Source organism: Limanda limanda, chromosome 6 (genome assembly GCF_963576545.1).
Source record: "Limanda limanda chromosome 6, fLimLim1.1, whole genome shotgun sequence".
In the NCBI taxonomy this organism is placed as follows: domain Eukaryota; kingdom Metazoa; phylum Chordata; class Actinopteri; order Pleuronectiformes; family Pleuronectidae; genus Limanda; species Limanda limanda.
Window position 1 is genome coordinate 22,111,045 of NC_083641.1, and position 20,203 is coordinate 22,131,247.

The 20,203-nt window shown below is 42.7% G+C and overlaps 1 protein-coding gene and 1 pseudogene across 1 annotated transcript; both read left to right on the forward strand.

Annotated features, from left to right (window-relative positions):
- The first annotated feature begins 1,975 nt into the window (after positions 1 to 1,975).
- LOC133002947 (multidrug and toxin extrusion protein 1-like) lies at positions 1,976 to 8,290 on the forward strand (annotated as a pseudogene).
- Positions 8,291 to 13,825: 5,535 nt separating this feature from the next.
- LOC133002948 (multidrug and toxin extrusion protein 1-like) lies at positions 13,826 to 20,154 on the forward strand. The gene is made up of 17 exons (XM_061072536.1): positions 13,826 to 13,903; positions 14,482 to 14,583; positions 15,071 to 15,139; positions 15,262 to 15,410; positions 15,491 to 15,533; positions 16,057 to 16,101; positions 16,557 to 16,654; positions 16,749 to 16,846; positions 17,476 to 17,589; positions 17,683 to 17,750; positions 17,839 to 17,947; positions 18,143 to 18,218; positions 18,558 to 18,627; positions 18,724 to 18,856; positions 19,015 to 19,109; positions 19,200 to 19,242; positions 19,970 to 20,154. The coding sequence occupies exons 1-17, from the start codon at positions 13,826 to 13,828 to the stop codon at positions 20,152 to 20,154; spliced, it is 1,575 nt and encodes a 524-aa protein (XP_060928519.1).
- The last annotated feature ends 49 nt before the right edge of the window (positions 20,155 to 20,203 follow it).

Below are 20,203 nucleotides of genomic sequence, written 5' to 3' on the forward strand. Positions count from 1 at the left end.
ATGCAACATTTATTTCTGTTAAACTGTTTCAACTTTGCTTAAATTCAACTTAATTTAAGTACTTTTGGTGACATTTATCACTACATTCCTCCATCAGGCTGTTCTTTTTCAAAAGTAGATAAAAAATAACCAAATAACCACTTATAAGCACTTTGTTACAAGATGATAAAGCTCAACCAAAAATAACACATGCATATGACTGGGGTGTAATGTTTCTAAGTGTCTTCTTCATTTTTTGGGTCTCATACTGTCAGCTGCCAGAGTTTTCAGACCTAAAATCCATACAAGTCTCTCCTCATGTCCTCCTTCATTCACTGTGAACCCAAGAGCAAGACAGGCTTCATCTTACTTTCTTTTCAACTTGGTGACATTTATCACTACATTCCTCCATCAGTCTGTACTTTTTAAAAAATAGAGAAAAAATTAATTCAATTAAAATCACATTGTCACAAAGATGATAAAGCTCAACCAAAAAGAACACATGCATGTAACAGGGTGTAATGTTTCTTAGTGTCTTCTTCCCATGGTTTGTATTCCCCTTCTGTTGTCCTGGAGTTTTAAGTTTACCAATTTTACCAATGACATTATTAAATGTCCCCCTCTGCCCATCCATACAGACACACAAGCAGTCATAAAGATAAAAAGAGAGAGGCGTGTGTGTGTGTGTGTGTGTGTGTTGGTGTCTACGTACTCTCCACACAGGCTTGAGTGGAGAATACGTAATTTACACTCGACACCCGACATTGAACGGAGCAAACAGCGGAGAAGTTCTTGAAGATGGATGACATTAAATTAATAATTGAAGTGGAGAAGTAGTACAGTGAGCTGTATGATCCTCGGCACATGTTGTATAAAGACAACATTAAAAAGGACAAATGCTGGGACGCCGTTGCATTTAATGACAAATATCAGCTGTATCTGTGATCACGGAGAGGAATCGCAGGATGACCGCCGCGGAGAAAAGCGTGTCTGTTGTGACCAGCCTGGCGCCTGCGCACTAGGGATCTACGCGGCGCTTACGCGAGGCTTCAGCGTCCTGTGTGTCCAGCCAAGCGCCGGCGCGCTAGGGCGCTGCGCTTACGCGACGCTTCAGCGCCCGGTGTAAACCCGGCGTAAGTGGGTGGGGGCGGGGCGGAGCCCCGGGGCCTGTGTGTGTGCGCGACCACTGGCTACGGCGAAAGAGCGATTTGTTTACTGCTCCGCCGTTAAAGAGATGCAGATTAGTTCGGCTATAATATTAGTTGCGCCTCACATTTCCTCCTAAAGGCCGGCGCATGCTTCTGCGTTTTCACGGGCCCGGAGACGCAAGAGCCCTTCCGGGCCCCTCACAGCCCTTCCTACGTCCTTACGTGCGTCGGCCAATTTTTCTAACTAGACGGCAAAGCCCCGCAAGCGTCACCCGGCCGCGAGGGCTGTGATTGGTCTGCTGACTACATCATTTCCGGAGTCGCATTTCCGGTTCATGCCCGGAAACCACGGAAGATTTAGAAGAATGAATATGGACCAGATAGAAGAGCACTTGGCAGAAGAGATCCGACACTATGTCCACTAGTATAACCCGTCACTAACCGGCGGATTTTTCCGCCAGAAAAAGGCTCTGCGGAGCCGCCGTGGCGATAAATAAATCTCTTCTTCGTGCAACACATGAAGAAGAGCCGACTTCGACAAAAAACATTACTGCGCCTAGTGTTCTGGCGGGAAATTGCATGGCAACACGCGCAACGGTTGAAGAACCATGAATGACAACGAGTCCTGCGTTACAGCTGCGTGCCTGCGGGCCCCTGACAACGCAGGAGCATGCGCCGGCCTTAACGGTCGCGCGCCCCACACAGTTTGAGAATCACTGCTCTGAGCGAATGATTGGGGGCGGAGCCCCGGGGCCTGTGTGTGTGTGTGTGCTGTCTGGACACACACACACATGTCCCCCTCCCGGTCGCGCGCCCTAGCTGTTTGAGAATCGCTGGCATAGAGTGAGATGGCGGTTTGACTATTTTTTAAATTTCAAATTTAATTATTTTTTCGTTTTTTTTTTTTAAATTTAGAGCATGCCTTGCGGGCGACTCGCGGGGTCCCTGCGGGCGACCAGGTGCCCGCGGGCACAGTGTTGGTGACCCCTGGTATATTTCATATAGTCATATCTTTTTTGTTGAGTGCAGACTCTGTCCCAGCTCATGGTGTTTATGGTGAGTTTTGTCAGCACCATCTTCTGTGGTCATCTGGGGAGGACCGAGCTGGCAGGAGTGTCTTTGGCCATCGCAGTAAGTACAATACATAACGTGTAATAATGTTCTCACCTGGACTGGGCGATAAAATTCTAACATTTATTATCTTACTGTTTATCAAGCACAAATCAGTCTTTAAAGGTTCAGTGAAAAGAATGTAGTGACATGTAGTGGTGAAGTTGCATATTTCAGTTGAACCCCCCTCACCTCACCCTCCCCTTCAAACGTGAAAGAGAACCTGTGGCAGCCTTCAGTTGTCATAAAGACTCAAAATATTTAGTTTGTCAAACTTAGACTGTAAAAAACACACTCACTAGGATTATTTCATATTCAATTTCTGCCATTAGATCCCTTTCACCTAAATCTTACACACTGAACATCAATTATAAGAAATAATTGATGTGACATTTATTTTAATAATTATCGATATCAACTTTTTTTAATCTCAATAACATTTTCTCACAGTGAAAGTTCAACCAACAGAGCAACAGAATACAACCAACCTCTGTTTGTGTTCTCCAGGTTATCAATGTGACAGGTATATCCATCGGGATTGGTATGTCATCGGCATGTGACACACTAATTTCTCAGGTATGACTCTGACAATCTGACACATATTTATTCTTAAGTATTGTCACTAGTCTTTAATTTAAGAAATTGATTAAAATAATAATAAAAAAAGGTAATAATAACTTCCTCCTCTCTGGGTTTAGACCTTTGGGAGTCACAACCTCCTGAGAGTCGGGGTCATCCTGCAGCAGAACCTCATTTTGGTTCTGACGTGTTTCCCCTGCTGGGCGGTCCTCATCAACACGGAGCTCATGTTGTTGGCGGTCAGACAGAAAGCGGAGGTGGCCAGGTCAGAGAGTCTCAGAGTACAGTGCCTTCCCCACTGCTCCTTATTTCTAGTGGATTTTGATGGATTCTCTCTAGGTTGGCTCAGCTGTACGTCAACATTTTCATGCCAGCACTTCCTGTAAGTGTGTCTTATTATGTTCATACTCGTTTTACTTGAAAAAGATTGATTAACATACATGCAAATGTGACCAGACGACCAATGTTAAATATTTAAAATCAATCAATCTATCAATCAAGTTTTATTTGTATAGCCCACATTCACAAATAACAATTCGTCTCATGGGGCATGAGACGAATTGTGTTCCCAACTCTGAACTAACCGGTTTCCCAATGACAAACATAACAAAGCTCTGTTTTTCTGAGATAACTATCTCGGAAAGTCCCAGATAGTTATCTCCTTTTTTTAAGTGAAAGCAATACGCTTCGGTAGCTTCAAGATCTTAGCGCCATGATCTCAACATGATAACCGTTGACCTAGTTAAACTTGTCTGTCTCCATTCTTGATGTTAGCTGTTGTTCTATTTCTTGTTCTTTACTCAGGTCTCTCTCAATTACATTACTGAGAGGGGGGGCATGACTCATGTTAATTTGGTGCAGCCTGATTGAATTGAAAGGGACGGTTGGGCCTTGGTGGAGATATGTGCTTTAGTTAGTTTTATAATGCGTTCGTCTATTGATTTCCTATTAATTTCGAATATGTTTATTGTTTTCTATTTCCAGGCTACATTTATGTTTGAATTGCAGACCAAATATCTACAAAACCAGGTAAGTCTGTTATTATTCAAAATTAAATAACTTCTTGATGAACTTGTCTGAGTCTCAGTCATTTGCTTGACTATATGAAGGAGGCCTCAGAGTCTATGATATGAAATATAGAGGAGGAACTCTATTAGTCAGTCCTCTATTCATTTGGCCATAGTGTGGCACTGCAGGCAGCATACTGATGTGACATTAGAGATTAATACTTTCTCAATTCAGTTGGTAATGAGCTCGGGGCTGCCTGAACGTTTCCATGTCAGTGACCATGAAATAAATAAATAACTGTAGAAAACCACAAGCCTCCTTTTGGAGCACGTGTTTGACTGGTTTTGTGTCTTCTGATTCCGTTAATGGAGCTGTTGTTTAGTAGATTCTACCTCACTATCTCACAGCAACGTTCTATTTAATAGTTTAAAAAAATGGTTCAGCCCTCATTGTGCGACTAATATGTGGGGTTCTTCCTTCAGGGCATCATATGGCCACAGGTCATCACAGGCTTCGTGGTCAATCTCTTCAACGCTCTCATTAACTACATCGTTCTCCACGTATTCAATATGGGAGTAGCGTGAGTAGCATTCCTTGAACATGACTCATTCACTATCATCAACGCTGGAAGCATCACATGACGAGGAGCTAACTATGAAATACTCTTTTTACAGCGGCTCTGCTTTAGCCAACACTCTCTCCCAGTTCCTCATGGCCGGACTTCTCTTTGCTTATATCATCTGGCAAGGTCTTCACAAGGCCACCTGGTCAGGTAGGAGATCCTGCATAAAACGAGAGGCTCCAGTGGTTTCCCTCAGCATGTGTTATAATGAATCATTAAACTTATTAGAGAGTTTTAATAAAAATATTTAGAGCTGTAGTAACAAGTCTGTAGTTATTGGAGACCAGAAAACAAACCACAAGCTTTTCTGTGCTTCTTTGACAGTTTAAGGTAAAAAAAATACTATGTTGATAAGAAATATCAAAAACACACCAAGGTGAAAGTTTAGTGTGGTTCTTTAACTTGGAGGAAACAACTCTAAAATGTGTTGACCCCGAAGGCATGAACCAAGTCGTCTGACTTGAATTAGTTCTTTTTTGTTTGCTTTTCAGTGCCTGATTTTCCAGTTTTTTTTTTTAAATGCTGCTGTATTATAGTAGATTTGAAATCATCAGCCTGAACATAGAAAGAACAATGTGATAAAAAGTATGGTCGTTGTCCCCAGAAATGACACAAAGACTTTATTTAACGGTATATTTTTCATATTCTAAGTAATTCATGACAGTCATTCCACAACATTGTTTGAAGTAAAGATAGTTCACCTTGTAAAGATACAGACAGACCAACAAATTGATGAGTTTGAGTTACTAATTGATTCCCTGTTGGACTACACAGGCTGGTCCAAACAGTGCCTGCTGGACTGGAGCTCGTACATCCACTTGGCCGTGCCCGGCATGATCATGTTGTGCGTGGAGTGGTGGACGTATGAGATCGGAAGTTTACTGGCAGGTACTGATCCCGGATCACATTGTTATTTTCCAATCACCTGAAGTGAATGAAGTGAAGTGGGTCTGAAATCTAACAGCAGCTTATCATCGACAGGTCTGATCAGTGAGGTGGAACTCGGCGCTCAGTCGGTCGTGTATGAGCTGGCAAATGTTGCATACATGGTGATTAATAATGAACATGCATCAAATTGCTCTTGTGTATTCATGCAGTGCAACTTCCTATTAATATGCTTTTTATTTTTTTAGTTCCCATTGGGTTTTAGTGTAGCAGGCAGTGTAAGAGTCGGACAAGCTTTGGGAGCCGGACAAACCGAGCAGGCCAAGCTGTCTGCCAAGATGACAGTTATCTGTGCAGGTTAGTTAACACTCAGAATCTAATCCTATTTACTTATATCCAGTTAAATGTGTGTTTGAAGTTGAGATGCCACTTAAATTCTTGTTATATAATTCTATTTGAATAACAAGTCCTTACAATTTCAATAGGGCCTCTCACCATTCGGTGCTCGGGCCCCAATGATGCAACTGGTTGATAATTGAGTCTGTTACTCTGCACCACAGCGTCAGTGTCTGTGTGTTTGGCGATTCTCATCGGGACTCTGAAGAATCATATCTCATATATTTTTACATTTGATGAGTGAGTACGTTTTTGTCATAAAATATAATTAGTCACATAAGCACATAAAGTGTGAAGTCATAGGGAGATAACATGAGTGTTAAATTACCTTTCCCCAGTTTGTGAGTCATTTCCTGGACAGAAAACTGTGAGCTTATCTCCATATTCTGTTACATATTAACTTGAGGAGAATGTTTCTGACAAATGGCCTCGTGCTCGGCAGCATCACTCGAGCATAATGGCAATGAAAGTAAATCTGAAGATAGTATGGAAGTGCACCATGTTCACAAATAAAACACACAAACTCTTCCTTCACAGTCAGACACTACATTTCCAACGTTTTCTTTTTTTACCATCAGACAAATCAGGGAAAGAGTCGCTGATGTCATATCCTTCTACGCTCCATTCGTTCTCCTGGATGCAATTTCAGTAAGTTTACATCTTCCATTACGTCAGGATCTTGACAAACACACCGGCGTGTTTGGCAAGTCTAACTGCTTGTATGTGTGTGTTTTTTGTGACTAGGCTGCCGCAGGTGGCGTTATATGAGGAACCGGTAAACAGAGAGTTGGGGCTATTTGCAACTTTATCGGGTTTTATGGCATTGGTTTCCCGATCGGCGTGCCACTGATGTTTGCAGCCAAATTAGGAATCAAGGGTAAGATTACAGCAGAGAGGTTGTTTAGCCTTCTGCTGCTTTGTAAAACATCGTTGACTGGTGCTCCTTACAGTTTTCCTCTTTCTTTTAAGTGTGACCTCACCGTGGCGTCAACATTTGTTTGCTACTCTTTTCAAGCCGCTCATTTTTTTTTTTATAGGTCTGTGGACAGGCTTGTTTATATGTGTGGCCCTGCAATCCGCATTCCTCATTTTCTACCTGATAAGAATGAACTGGACTAAAGTGACAGTCGAGGTTAGTATGTAGAGGTAAATCTTTATGAATTATAAAAGCCCCTTACTTCTTTATGAATTAAATGTGTGTTGTTTGTGTTTTCCCCTCCAGGCTCAAGTTCGAGCGGGGGTGATTGAGAGCATCACAGAAACAAGTGAGAGAGATAGTGCAGCAACTTCACCATTTTATGTTGTTATTGAAAGATATCCGCACTGGAAACAATCAGAAGTCTGTTTAGATGTAATTTCACGTTGTAAAAACTGGTTATTACTATCCTGCTGGAACTATATAGTCATTATCATTGTATCTCTGCTGAAGAACACAAATAACAAGATAAATTGACACAAACCCAGTCTTTTTGCTGAAAATAGTAAAAATGCTCAAAGTTTCAGGCAATGTCCTTAATTTCTGCTCGATAAATTATTGAAATGATTGATCAATGAAACCAATATTGACTTGGCTCAATCATTTGAGCCATAAATACACAAGTACAACGTTCAGCAACTAGCTTGATAGATGCATCACAGATCCCTCGAGGTAAAATTCGCCATAACCACCATTATGGCTGTAACACATATAATATATAAATGATATAGTCATAATTTACCATTTAGTATTGCTAACAAGTGTGAGCGTATGCTCTGTATTTGACATTAGCAAGTAAGCTGGCTTAATCATTTATAAACAGCTGTTTAGTGTACAAAGATTAAAAAAATATATCATCTCAAACTGTTTATTTTACATTGTCAATGAGTTCCATGCAAATATTAAGTTTTTCATAAAAAGTGTGACGTTTATGTGTGTGTGTGTGTGTGTGTGTGTGTGTGTGTGTGTGTGTGTGCGTTTGTGTGTGTGTGTGTAAGCAGGTCTGCAGTCAGATGATCAAAGTGACTACAATGACGAAACAGACATGGCGGAGCTGGTTGACATGAAGACGAAGCTGCTTCACTGGGCTGCGGTTCTGCGAAGGGGGATGGTTCTGGTCGGCATGCTTTTCATTTTAGCTGCTGGGATCATCATGAACCTAGTGATCACCAAACTGGTGACATGAACACGGGCAAAGACTGTTGAGCAGTTGACCAGCTCGGAGCAACGCGTCAGCCGCCAGCTCGGCGTGATGCAGATGTTTGCAGCGCAGGGTGTCAGAGCAGGACCGAGGCAGATGTGAAGATGAGCATAGAGCGGAGAGAACGAAGAAGGCGAAATACTCTCCAAGCGAAAAAGAACAATGAGTCAAACCAACGAGGGTTTGAGCACCTGTGTGTTTCTAGCAATAAACAGAAACATCGAGGTGAATTTAAATTCTCAAGGTCTGTCTGACTCTTCATTTGGGAGCAACACGGTGGAGAAGATTTGGTCCGGAATTGACTTAGTATTGATATTGATTGTCCCTACAGGAATAACAAGATTTGTATCTTCTGCAGAAAAATAAAAATCTACTGAACAAGTCAATATCTTGATGTTGTATGTGAGCACCTTTATATTTTGTGCACAGGGAATGTAACAATATCACCTGTCAGGCTATCTATAGCAGCCATCATATATAGCTATATGAGAGAAATGAGATGTCAAGACCAGGCTTTGGACGCAGAGATAGAGGCTGAGGTAGAAGGCAAGTCAAAATAGGGTTTATTGGAATGTCCGTGTGGAGCAAGCAGGCAGAGAGTGGGCTGGACTGAACAGGCTTCAACTGGGAAACGTGAAAGGTGGGGTGAATCCTACGAAAGGAGGCAGGGAGCTTCAACCGGACAGCACAGGGGTTTACAATAGCCTCTAACCTTAAACGGACCAACATCCTGGGTGGCAAGCTTGGTGGTGTCCACTTGGAGAGGGAGATCCCTGGAGAGGAGCCATACCCTGTGCCCCGGAGCATAAGCGGCCCATAAGCCTTGGCCTGAGTCCTGGGGGAAGCACGGAGCAGGGGAGCACGAGCACGCCTCCAAGTGCCACGACAGCGGCGCATATTGGCTTGGACCGAAGGGACAGCGACCTCGCCCTCCTGACCTGGGAACAGAGGGGGTTCATAGCCAAAAGAGACATACCAGAGGAGGCGTTAGGGAGAGTGTTATGGGCGTACTCAACCCAGGGCAGCCGAGCACTCCAGGACTATGGCTCAGCAGAGGAGGCACCGCGGAGTGATGCTCTGCACCAATAAGTCAGCAGTCTCCCGAGCAGAGGGTAGTTTGGGCAGGGCAATGAAATGAGCAGCCTTGGAGAAACAGTTATTGTGAGGACCACAGTATTACCTCCAGACAGGGGAAGACCGGTTGCGAAGTCCAGGGCAATGTGGTACCTCGTACCACCGGGGATCGGCAGAGGACGGAGCGAACCAGAACTGGGCTTGGTGGAGGTCTTATTTCGGGAACAGACGGTGCAGGCTGCTACAAATGACCGAGTATCCGTGTCCATGGTCGGCCACCAGAAGCGTCGCTTGAGGAACGAGATGGTTCGATGGATCCCCGGACGACAGGTAAGACGGGAGGAGTGTGCCCACTGTAGGACCTGAGAGCGGAAAGAGTCTGGGACAAAGAGGCAGTTAGGCGGTCCAGTACCTGGATCAGGCTGGGTGGTCCGACAGACCGTGGCTTCGACCTCCCAGGTGAGGACAGCCATGATGCAGGACGGAGGTATGATGGTCTCTGGTTCAGTGGGGGCCTCCCCCAATGTAAACTGGCGTGACAGGGCATCCGGCTTCACACTCCTGGAACCTGGACGGTAAGTCAAGATGACATTGAATCTTCCCAAGAACAGGGACCACCTTGCTTGACGAGAGTTCAGACGCTTGGCAGTCTGGATATAGGAAAGGTTCCTGTGGTCGGTCCACACAATGAAGAGCCAGTGTCGCCATTCCTCCAAAGCCAACACCACAGCAAGTAGCTCCCGATTGCCAACATCATAGTTCCTCACTGGGGGATCCAGCTTGTGGGAGAAGAAAGCACAAGGATGCAGCTTGTTATCTTCGGGAGAGCCTTGGGAGAGTATAGCACCTATCCCAGTTTCAGACGCATCCACCTCCACAACGAACTGCAGTGACTGGTCAGGGTAGACAAGACTGGGAGAGGAGACAAACAGGCACTTGAGGTCAAAGGAAGGCTGCCTCGACCTCAGGAGTCCAGCGAAATGGGACCAAGGGGGAGGTGAGCGCCTTCAGAGGAGCTGCTATGGTGCTGTAGTTACTCACAAACCTCCTATAGAAGTTGGCAAAGCCATTGAAGCGATGCAGGTGCTTGCGATTGGTAGGAGTTGGCCAGTCCACGACAGCTAAGACTTTGCCAGGATCCATCAGGAGCTCTCCCTGAGTGATGATGAAACCGAGAAAAGAAGTAGTGGTGGCATGAAACTCACATTTCTCGGTCTTGACAAACAGTTTGTTCTCCAGGAGTCGCTGCAGCACTGTGCGGACATGATCCTGATGATCCTGGACAGAGCAGGAGTAGATAAGAATATCATCCAAATAGACAAACACAAACTGGCCTAGCATGTCCTGGAGCACATCATTCACCAGGGCTTGGAAGACTGCTGGGGGATTGGAGAGACCAAAAGGCATAACCAGGTATTCAAAATGACCTAACGGGGTACTGAAAGAATTCTTCCATTCATCACCCTTCCTGATGCGCACCAGATGGTGCCGTCCTTCATCCCGACATAGACAAATCTAGAACCGGAGAGGATGCAAGAGCCTGCTCCTTGCTGAAGACTGGGGCAAGGTCATGGTAAGCTTGGAGAACCGAGGACAGGTGCGGGCACTCCGCTACAGACGGTGGCTCATATGTGGGGTTTTGGGCAGAACCGAGACAGTGGGAGTGACAACATAGGCTCCAGGAATGGATCTTTCCTGTAGTCCAATCAAAATGTGGGTTGTGGAATTTCAGCCAGGGAAATTCCAAGAGTAGGGGCAAGAACGTACAATGGATGACATGAATACGGATCTTCTCCTGGTGATTTCCAGATAGATGTAAGTGTATGGGGACGGTCCTTCGGTCAACCCTGGCCAGTAGCATACCATTTAGGGCCTTGGTATCTAGTGGGACATCAAGGGGCTCAGTTTCGATGCCCAACTGCTGACAAACCCTACTATCAATAAAACTCTCGTCAGCCCCTTAATCAATTAGGGCCGTGAATGGGAATGACCTTCTTCGCCACAAGAGGGAGGCATCGAGCTGCGGACAGTCCGGGGGAGAGGTACTGACAACACTGCTCGTCAGTATTTCTCCCACTACTGCCGAGCTGGACCTCTTACCGGACGGACAGGGCAATTAGCAAGAAAATTACCAGCTCGGGCATAGTACAGGCAGGACTAGTTCTTCATTCTGCGGTATTTTTCTCCGGGGGACAGATGGAGGCCGAGTAATTACGTGGGGTCCAGTTCGGAAATCTCCGGCATTTCTTGGCGGGCCCGAAGGGAAGTCAGCTGTTCAGAGCGACAGTAATCAGGGGAACTAGCGGAGTCAGCACGCCACAGGAGGAGTTGGTCGCCGGTTTTAATAGCGAGTTGAATTGCCCGTTCAACTTCTTGAACTCTCCCCGGTGTGCAATCTCCTTCCCAATGTCATGGTTTAAGCCATTCTGGAAGTGCGACCTCGTTCAGCTTTTGTCCAGCCCAACTCAATTGCCAAAGTATAACATAAAGATTTCGAGCAGCTGTCTGATAAGGTCTGGAGGCCGGACAGAGTGACTTTGTTGACTTAATTTTGTGACATTGTTTGGTTTGGAGGATCCAAATGTTTACAGAGCCAGGATTGTTTTGATGAAGCAGAAACATAATATTCTTTGTGTTGGGATTTCAAATTTGTAACTATTGTCTGTGTCTGATTGAGCTCCAACCAAATAAAGATTAAGATACATTTATTAAGATTAAGATACATTTATTTGTCCCAAACACATGCACAAGCACACTCATGCAAGGAGTGAAATTTAACCTCTGCTTTTAACCCATCTGGTGCAGGACACACAGAGCAGTGGGCAGCCATGTACCGCGCCAGGGGAGCAGATGTTGGGGGAGTAAGGTGCCTTGCTCAGGGGCACTAGACAGGGTAGAGAGAATCCTCTTGGATTTTTGGACAGATCAATCCAGGTTCGTCTTTTTGTTGTTTCTCTGTGGCGTCGAACCAGAGACGAACCAGAGACCTTTTCTGCCCATAGTCCACGTTTCTGCCACTAGTCCACCGCCTCTCGCCACTAGTCCAACAAATTATATTTGTACTCTTAACACAAACGATATGAATAGTTTTAGCTAGATATAAGGCCTTTGTACAAATGATTTTAGAATAACCTTTTCCTCTCCTAATGTTAAATCTACAAATAATAAATTTGTGTGCGTCACAACGATGATCAGTCTCACAGCTGTCCTGATAGGAGAGTCTAGAGAGAGTTTGTTATGGCTCATTTGGTGCAGCCGAGATGGCAAGGAGCAGGACATTTTCTACTCAAGGCTAGGTTAGGAGACAACATCAGGATAGAGTTGCCTAGCAACTATCAGAGTAGTAGGAACGTCATTGGGAGTGTCTCCCTGTCTACTTCCGTATTCCAAAAGCCAGGAGGATGGATTGCGCCTGCGCACTTCCGAGGAGGAGGAATGAAGAACTACTGTTATAAAATGGACATATGCCGGATGTTCGTAGCGCTCTGATACACCTAGTGTACTGGAAGCCCATTGCTTTGCTGTAACCTGTTCATTGTCTCTTAATAAATACTTTGATTGAGCAAACTGAGTTTGGCTCTTCTTCTCTTAAAGGATAAACGATCACGCTTTAACATTTGCTCAAATGGACAACAGTTTGGCCCTCATAGCATCAGCTGTGGCAAGGCGTTGGGAGTGGCTCCCTGTTCACTTCCGTATTCAAATGCCAGGAGGATGGCTTACGCGTGCGTACTTCCGAGCGAGGGAGGGAGGAACGAAGATCTACTGTTGTAAAATGGACAGGCGCTGGATGTTTGTGGCGCTCTGATACGACTAGTGTGTTGGAAGCCCATTGCTTCGCTGATTTATAACCTGTTCATTGCTTCCTAAATAGATACTTGATTGAACAAACCGAGTTCGTCTCATCTTCTCTTAAAGGATAAACGAACACGCATGACACTACCGAGCTTCAGTTTCTGTGTCCGCCTCCAGTCTGACCTGCTCTCACTTTTTGTTTTCACATTTCGCCAACTAAAATATATAATTTGAAGCTATTAGGCTGCAGCTATATGTTTTTATTTATTTCAAAATAGGGTACTTCTTATTTCATACATTTTCCACAAATATGGGGAGGACTCAAATAGCCCTACATAGTTCTGTGTTTAATTTATTTCAAAGTAGGCCTACACTTGCCTGTGTATTTTCTTCTCCAAAGCTAATAAAACTTTATTAGCTCTGTTATTAAATATGTCTTGCGGTTCCAGACAAATTTTATTTGGGGTAAGAGGGGGAAAAATGGCTCTTTTGATAGTAAGGGTTGCCGACCCCTGCTATAGACCTATGCTAGGAGGGATATCTAATGGACAACCTAAGTACTGCAAGCTAGACTAGTATGCAGTTGTAGACACAACACAGGGGGTCCCTGGGCCTGAGAATGGAAGAAAAGGAGTTTAATGTGGCTATTAAATGTGACTAAAACTAGACTAAAATGTTCTGAGATTTCGTCGACGAAAACTAAATTTCAAATTTCAGACTGAACAAGGAAATAAATAATTGAAGACCAATGTTTTTAACCCTTTAGACTCCCTAAAGAACTGAATGTATGTCTGTTTATCTCCAAAGAAAGCATATGTAAATCAGTTGTCAGTGTTCAGATTCCTCTCCCATCCTGCGCTTACAGAACCAGTTTGGATAGGTTCAGAGAGACAGCCCTTGTCCTCCTATATAAGATCATTGTATGTACTGTCCTGCATCTGAGCAAACCGAAGGTGCGGAATCTGAAACACTGACAGTGAACCACTCGTAGCCGCGGGATCATGGAGCCCAGCAGCCAGGGATCCGGTTTCCCCAGCGGGACACAACGCGTCATGAGGCGGATCCGCACCTGGTTCCCGGTCGGTGTCAGGACCGAAGTCAAAGAGCTGTGTAAACTGGCCGGACCAGTGGTGAGTCCTTTACTCTCATTTACAGTCACTGTCGAATCAAATCAATAATAATAATTATAATAATAGCAACAATAATAATAAATAATTAAGATTCCAGCTAATTTCCTATAATTTTGACTTTATTCACATCAGACACATAATACCTGGCTAATGTATTTCATTTATTTCCATGTAACTTTATCACATGATCACATTTAATTGTGTTTTTCTATATCAATTTTATTTATATAGCACATTTAAAAAAACTTGGTTGACCAAAGTGCTTCACAAGTGTAAAGGTACAACAAGAGGACAGTAGCATGCAGTACATCATAGTGCAAGTAGTAAAGATAAAATAGAGGTAAAATGATTAAAATAAGAGAATAAAATGTAAGATTTACTGTAAGATGGTTAAACTTATAGTTAAATATATACAAAAAACAGACATGTTTCATATTTAAGGTTCACTTTATTGAATCAGATCCCTCTCTAGTTATTTTATGTATTCACATGATATGTGACCCTTTACATTGAACTTGTGTGATAAAGTATGTCTGTTTGTATATTTCATATAGTCATATCTTTTTTGTTGAGTGCAGACTCTGTCCCAGCTCATGGTGTTTATGGTGAGTTTTGTCAGCACCATCTTCTGTGGTCATCTGGGGAGGACCGAGCTGGCAGGAGTGTCTTTGGCCATCGCAGTAAGTACAATACATAACGTGTAATAATGTTCTCACCTGGACTGGGCGATAAAATTCTAACATTTATTATCTTACTGTTTATCAAGCACAAATCAGTCTTTAAAGGTTCAGTGAAAAGAATGTAGTGACATGTAGTGGTGAAGTTGCATATTTCAGTTGAACCCCCCTCACCTCACCCTCCCCTTCAAACATGAAAGAGAACCTGTGGCAGCCTTCAGTTGTCATAAAGACTCAAAATATTTAGTTTGTCAAACTTAGACTGTAAAAAACACACTCACTAGGATTATTTCATATTCAATTTCTGCCATTAGATCCCTTTCACCTAAATCTTACACACTGAACATCAATAATAAGAAATAATTGATGTGACATTTATTTTGATAATTATCGATATCAACTTTTTTTTAATCTCAATAACATTTTCTCACGGTGAAAGTTCAACCAGCAGAGCAACAGAATACAACCAACCTCTGTTTGTGTTCTCCAGGTTATCAATGTGACAGGTATATCCATCGGGATTGGTATGTCATCGGCATGTGACACACTCATTTCTCAGGTATGACTCTGACAATCGGACACATATTTATTCTTAAGTATTGTCACTAGTCTTTAATTTAAGAAATTGATTAAAATAATAATAAAAAAAGGTAATAATAACTTCCTCCTCTCTGGGTTTAGACCTTTGGGAGTCACAACCTCCTGAGAGTCGGGGTCATCCTGCAGCGGGCCATCCTCATTTTGATTCTGACGTGTTTCCCCTGCTGGGCGGTCCTCATCAACACGGAGCTCATTCTGTTGGCGGTCAGACAGAAAGCGGAGGTGGCCAGGTCAGAGAGTCTCAGAGTACAGTGCCTTCCCCACTGCTCCTTATTTCTAGTGGATTTTGATGGATTCTCTGTCTCTCTAGGTTGGCTCAGCTGTACGTCAACATTTTCATGCCAGCACTTCCTGTAAGTGTGTCTTATTATGTTCATACTCGTTTTACTTGAAAAAGATTGATTAACATACATGTAAATGTGACCTGACGACCAATGTTAAATATTTAAAATGTGTTCCCAACTCTGAACTAACCGGTTTCCCAATGACAAACATAACAAAGCTCTGTTTTTCTGAGATAACTATCTCGGAAAGTCCCAGATAGTTATCTCCTTTTTTTAAGTGAAAGCAATACGCTTCGGTAGCTTCAAGATCTTAGCGCCATGATCTCAACATGATAACCGTTGACCTATTTAAACTTGTCTGTCTCCATTCTTGATGTTAGCTGTTGTTCTATTTCTTGTTCTTTACTCAGGTCTCTCTCAGTTGCATTACTGAGAGGGGGGGCATGACTCATGGTTCAATTTGGTGCAGCCTGATTGAATTGAAAGGGACGGTTGGGCCTTGGTGGAGATATGTGCTTTAGTTAGTTTTATAATGCGTTCGTCTATTGATTTCCTATTAATTTCGAATATGTTTATTGTTTTCTATTTCCAGGCTACATTTATGTTTGAATTGCAGACCAAATATCTACAAAACCAGGTAAGTCTGATATTATTCAAAATTAAATAACTTCTTTATGAACTTGTCTGAGTCTCAGTCATTTGCTTGACTCTATGAAGGAGGCCTCAGAGTCTATGATATGAAATATAGAGGAGGAACTCTATTAGTCAGCCCTCTATTCATTTGGCCATAGTGTGGCGCTGCAGGCAGCATACTGATGTGACATTAGAGATTAATACTTTCTCAATTCAGTTGGTAATGAGCTCGGGGCTGCCTGAACGTTTCCATGTCAGTGACCATGAAATAAATGTGTAGAAAACCACAAGCCTCCTTTTGGAGCACGTGTTTGACCGGTTTTGTGTTTTCTGATTCTGTTAATGGAGCTGTTGTTTAGTAGATTCTACCTCACTATCTCACAACAACGTTCTATTTAATATTTTTAAAAAATGGTTCAGCCCTCATTGTGCGACTAATATGTGGGGTTCTTCCTTCAGGGCATCATATGGCCACAGGTCATCACAGGCTTCGTGGTCAATCTCTTCAACGCTCTCATTAACTACATCGTTCTCAACTTATTCAATATGGGAGTAGAGTGAGTAGCTGTCCTTGAACATGACTCATTCACTATCATCAGCGCTGGAAGCATCACATGACGAGGATCTAACTATGAAATACTCTTTTTACAGCGGCTCTGCTTTAGCCAACACTCTCTCCCAGTTCCTCATGGCCGGACTTCTCTTTGCTTACATCATCTGGCAAGGTCTTCACAAGGCCACCTGGTCAGGTAGGAGATCCTGCATAAAACGAGACTCCAGTGGTTTCCCTCAGCATGTGTTATAATGACTCATTAAACTTATTAGAGAGTTTTAATAAAAATATTTAGAGCTGTAGTAACAAGTCTGTAGTTATTGGAGACCAGAAAACAAACCCCAAGCTTTTCTGTGCTTCTTTGACAGTTTAAAAAAAATATATATATAATAATAATAAAAAAAATACTATGTTGATACGAAATATCAAAAACACACCATGGTGAAAGTTTAGTGTGGTTCTTTAACTTGGAGGAAACAACTCTAAAATGTGTTGACCCCGAAGGCATGAACCAAGTCGTCTGACCTGAATTAGTTTTTTTTTGTTTGCTTTTCAATTCCTGATTTTCCAGTATTTATTTTAAATGCTGTTGTATTATAGTAGATTTGAAATCATCAGCCTGAACATAGAAAGAACAATGTGATACAAAATAGGGTTGTTGTCCCCAGAAATGACACAAAGACTTTATTTTTCATATTCTAATTGTTTCATGACAGTTATTCCACCATATTGTTCGAAGTAAAGATAGTTCACCTTGTAAAGATACAGACAGACCAACAGATTGATGATTCCAGTTACTAATTGATTCCCTGTTGGACTACACAGGCTGGTCCAAACAGTGCCTGCTGGACTGGAGCTCGTACATCCACTTGGCCGTGCCCGGCATGATCATGTTGTGCGTGGAGTGGTGGACGTATGAGATCGGAAGTTTACTGGCAGGTACTGATCCCGGATCACATTGTTATTTTCCAATCACCTGAAGTGAATGAAGTGAAGTGGGTCTGAAATCTAACAGCAGCTTGTCGTCGACAGGTCTGATCAGTGAGGTGGAACTCGGCGCTCAGTCGGTCGTGTATGAGCTGGCAAATGTTGCATACATGGTGATTAATAATGAACATGCATCAAATTGCTCTTGTGTATTCATGCAGTGCAACTTCCTATTAATCTGCTTTTTATTTTTGTTTTTAGTTCCCATTTGGTTTTAGTGTAGCAGGCAGTGTAAGAGTGGGACAAGCTTTGGGAGCCGGACAAACCGAGCAGGCCAAGCTGTCTGCCAAGATGACAGTTATCTGTGCAGGTCAGTTAACACTAATCCTATTTACTTATATCCAGTTAAATGTGTGTTTGAAGTTGAGATGCCACCTAAATTCTTGTTATATAATTCTATTTGAATAACAAATCTTTACAATTTCAATAGGGCCTCTCACCATTCGGTGCTCGGGCCCTAATGATGCAACTGGTGGATAATTGAGTCTGTTACTCTGCACCACAGCGTCAGTGTCTGTGTGTTTGGCGATTCTCATCGGGACTCTGAAGAATCATATCTCATATATTTTTACATTTGATGAGTGAGTACGTTTTTGTCATAAAATATAATTAGTCACACAAGCACATGAAATGTGAAGTAAGAGGGAGATAACATGAGGGTTAAATGACCTTTCCCCAGTCTGTGAGTCATTGCCTGGACAGAAAAATGTGAGCTTATTTCCATATTCTGTTACATATTAACTTGAGGAGAATGTTTCTGACAAATGGCCTCGTGCTCGGCAGCATCACTTGCCCATAATGGCAATGAAAGTAAATCTTAAGATATTATGGAACTGCACCATGTTCACAAATAAAACACACAAACTCTTCCTTCACAGTCAGACACTAGATTTCCAACGTTTTCTTTTTTTTAACAACAGACAAATCAGGGAAAGAGTCGCTGATGTCATATCCTTCTACGCTCCATTCGTTCTCCTGGATGCAATTTCAGTAAGTTTACATCTTCCATTACGTCAGGATCTTGACAAACACACCGGCGTGTTTGGCAAGTCTAACCGCTTGTATGTGTGTGTTTTTTGTGACTAGGCTGCCGTGGATGGCGTTATACAAGGAGCCGGTAAACAGAGAGTTGGGGCTATTTGCAACTTTATCGGGTTTTATGGCATTGGTTTCCCGATCGGCGTGCCACTGATGTTTGCAGCCAAATTAGGAATCAAGGGTAAGATTAAAGCAGAGAGGTTGTTTAGCCTTCTGCTGCTTTGTAAAACATCGTTGACTGGTGCTCCTTACAGTTTTTCTTTTTCTTTTAAGTGTGACCTCACCGTGGCATCAACATTTGTTTGCTATTCTTTTCAAGCCGCTCATTTTTTTTTATAGGTCTGTGGACAGGCTTGTTTATATGTGTGGCCCTGCAATCCGCATTCCTCATTTTCTACCTTATAAGAATGAACTGGACTAAAGTGACAGTCGAGGTTAGTATGTAGAGGTAGATTTTTATAAATTATAAAAGCCCCTTACTTCTTTATGAATTAAAGGTGTGTTTTTTGTGTTTTCCCCTCCAGGCTCAAGTCCGAGCGGGGGTGATTGAGAGCTCCACAGAAACAAGTGAGAGAGATAGTGCAGCAACTTCACCATTTTATATCGTTAATGGAAAATATAAGTACTGGAAACAATCAGAAGTCTGTTTAGATGTAATTTCACGTTGTAAAAACTGGTTATTACTATTCTGCTGGAACTATATAGTCATTATCATTGTATCTCTGCTGAAGAACACAAATAACAAGATAAATTGACACAAACCCAGTCTTGCTCACTGAAAATAGTAAAAATGCTCAAAGTTTCAGGCAATGTCCTTAATTTCAGCTTGATAAATTATTGAAATGGTTGATCAACGAAACCAATATTGACTTGGCTCAATCATTTGAGCCATAATTACACAAGTACAACGTTCAGCAGCTAGCTTGATAGATGCATCACAGATCCCTCAAGGTAAAATTCGCCATAACCACCATTATGGCTGTAATACATATTATATATATATATATATATAATATAGTCATAATATACCATTTAGTATTGCTGACAAGTGTGAGCATATGCTCTGTATTTGACATTAGCAAGTAAGCTGGCTTAATCATTTATAAACAGCTGTTTACTGTACAAATATTAAAAAATATATATCATCTAAAACTGTTTATTTTACATTGTCAATGAACAGTTTCATGCAAATATCAAGTTTTTCATAAAAAGTGTAACTTTTATGTGTGTGCGTTTGTGTGTGTGTGTGTGTGTGATTGTGTGTGTGTGTGTGTGTGTGTGTGTGTGTGAGCAGGTCCGCAGTCAGATGATCAAAGTGACTACAATGACAAAACAGACATAGTGGAGCTGGTTGACATGAAGATGAAGCTGAGTCACCGGGCTGCGGTTCTGCGAAGGGGGATGGTTCTGGTCGGCATGCTTTTTATCTTAGCTGCTGGGATCATCGTGAACCTAGTGATCACCAAACTGGTGACATGAACACGAGCAAAGACTGTTGAGTAGTTGACCAGCTCGGAGCAACGCGTCA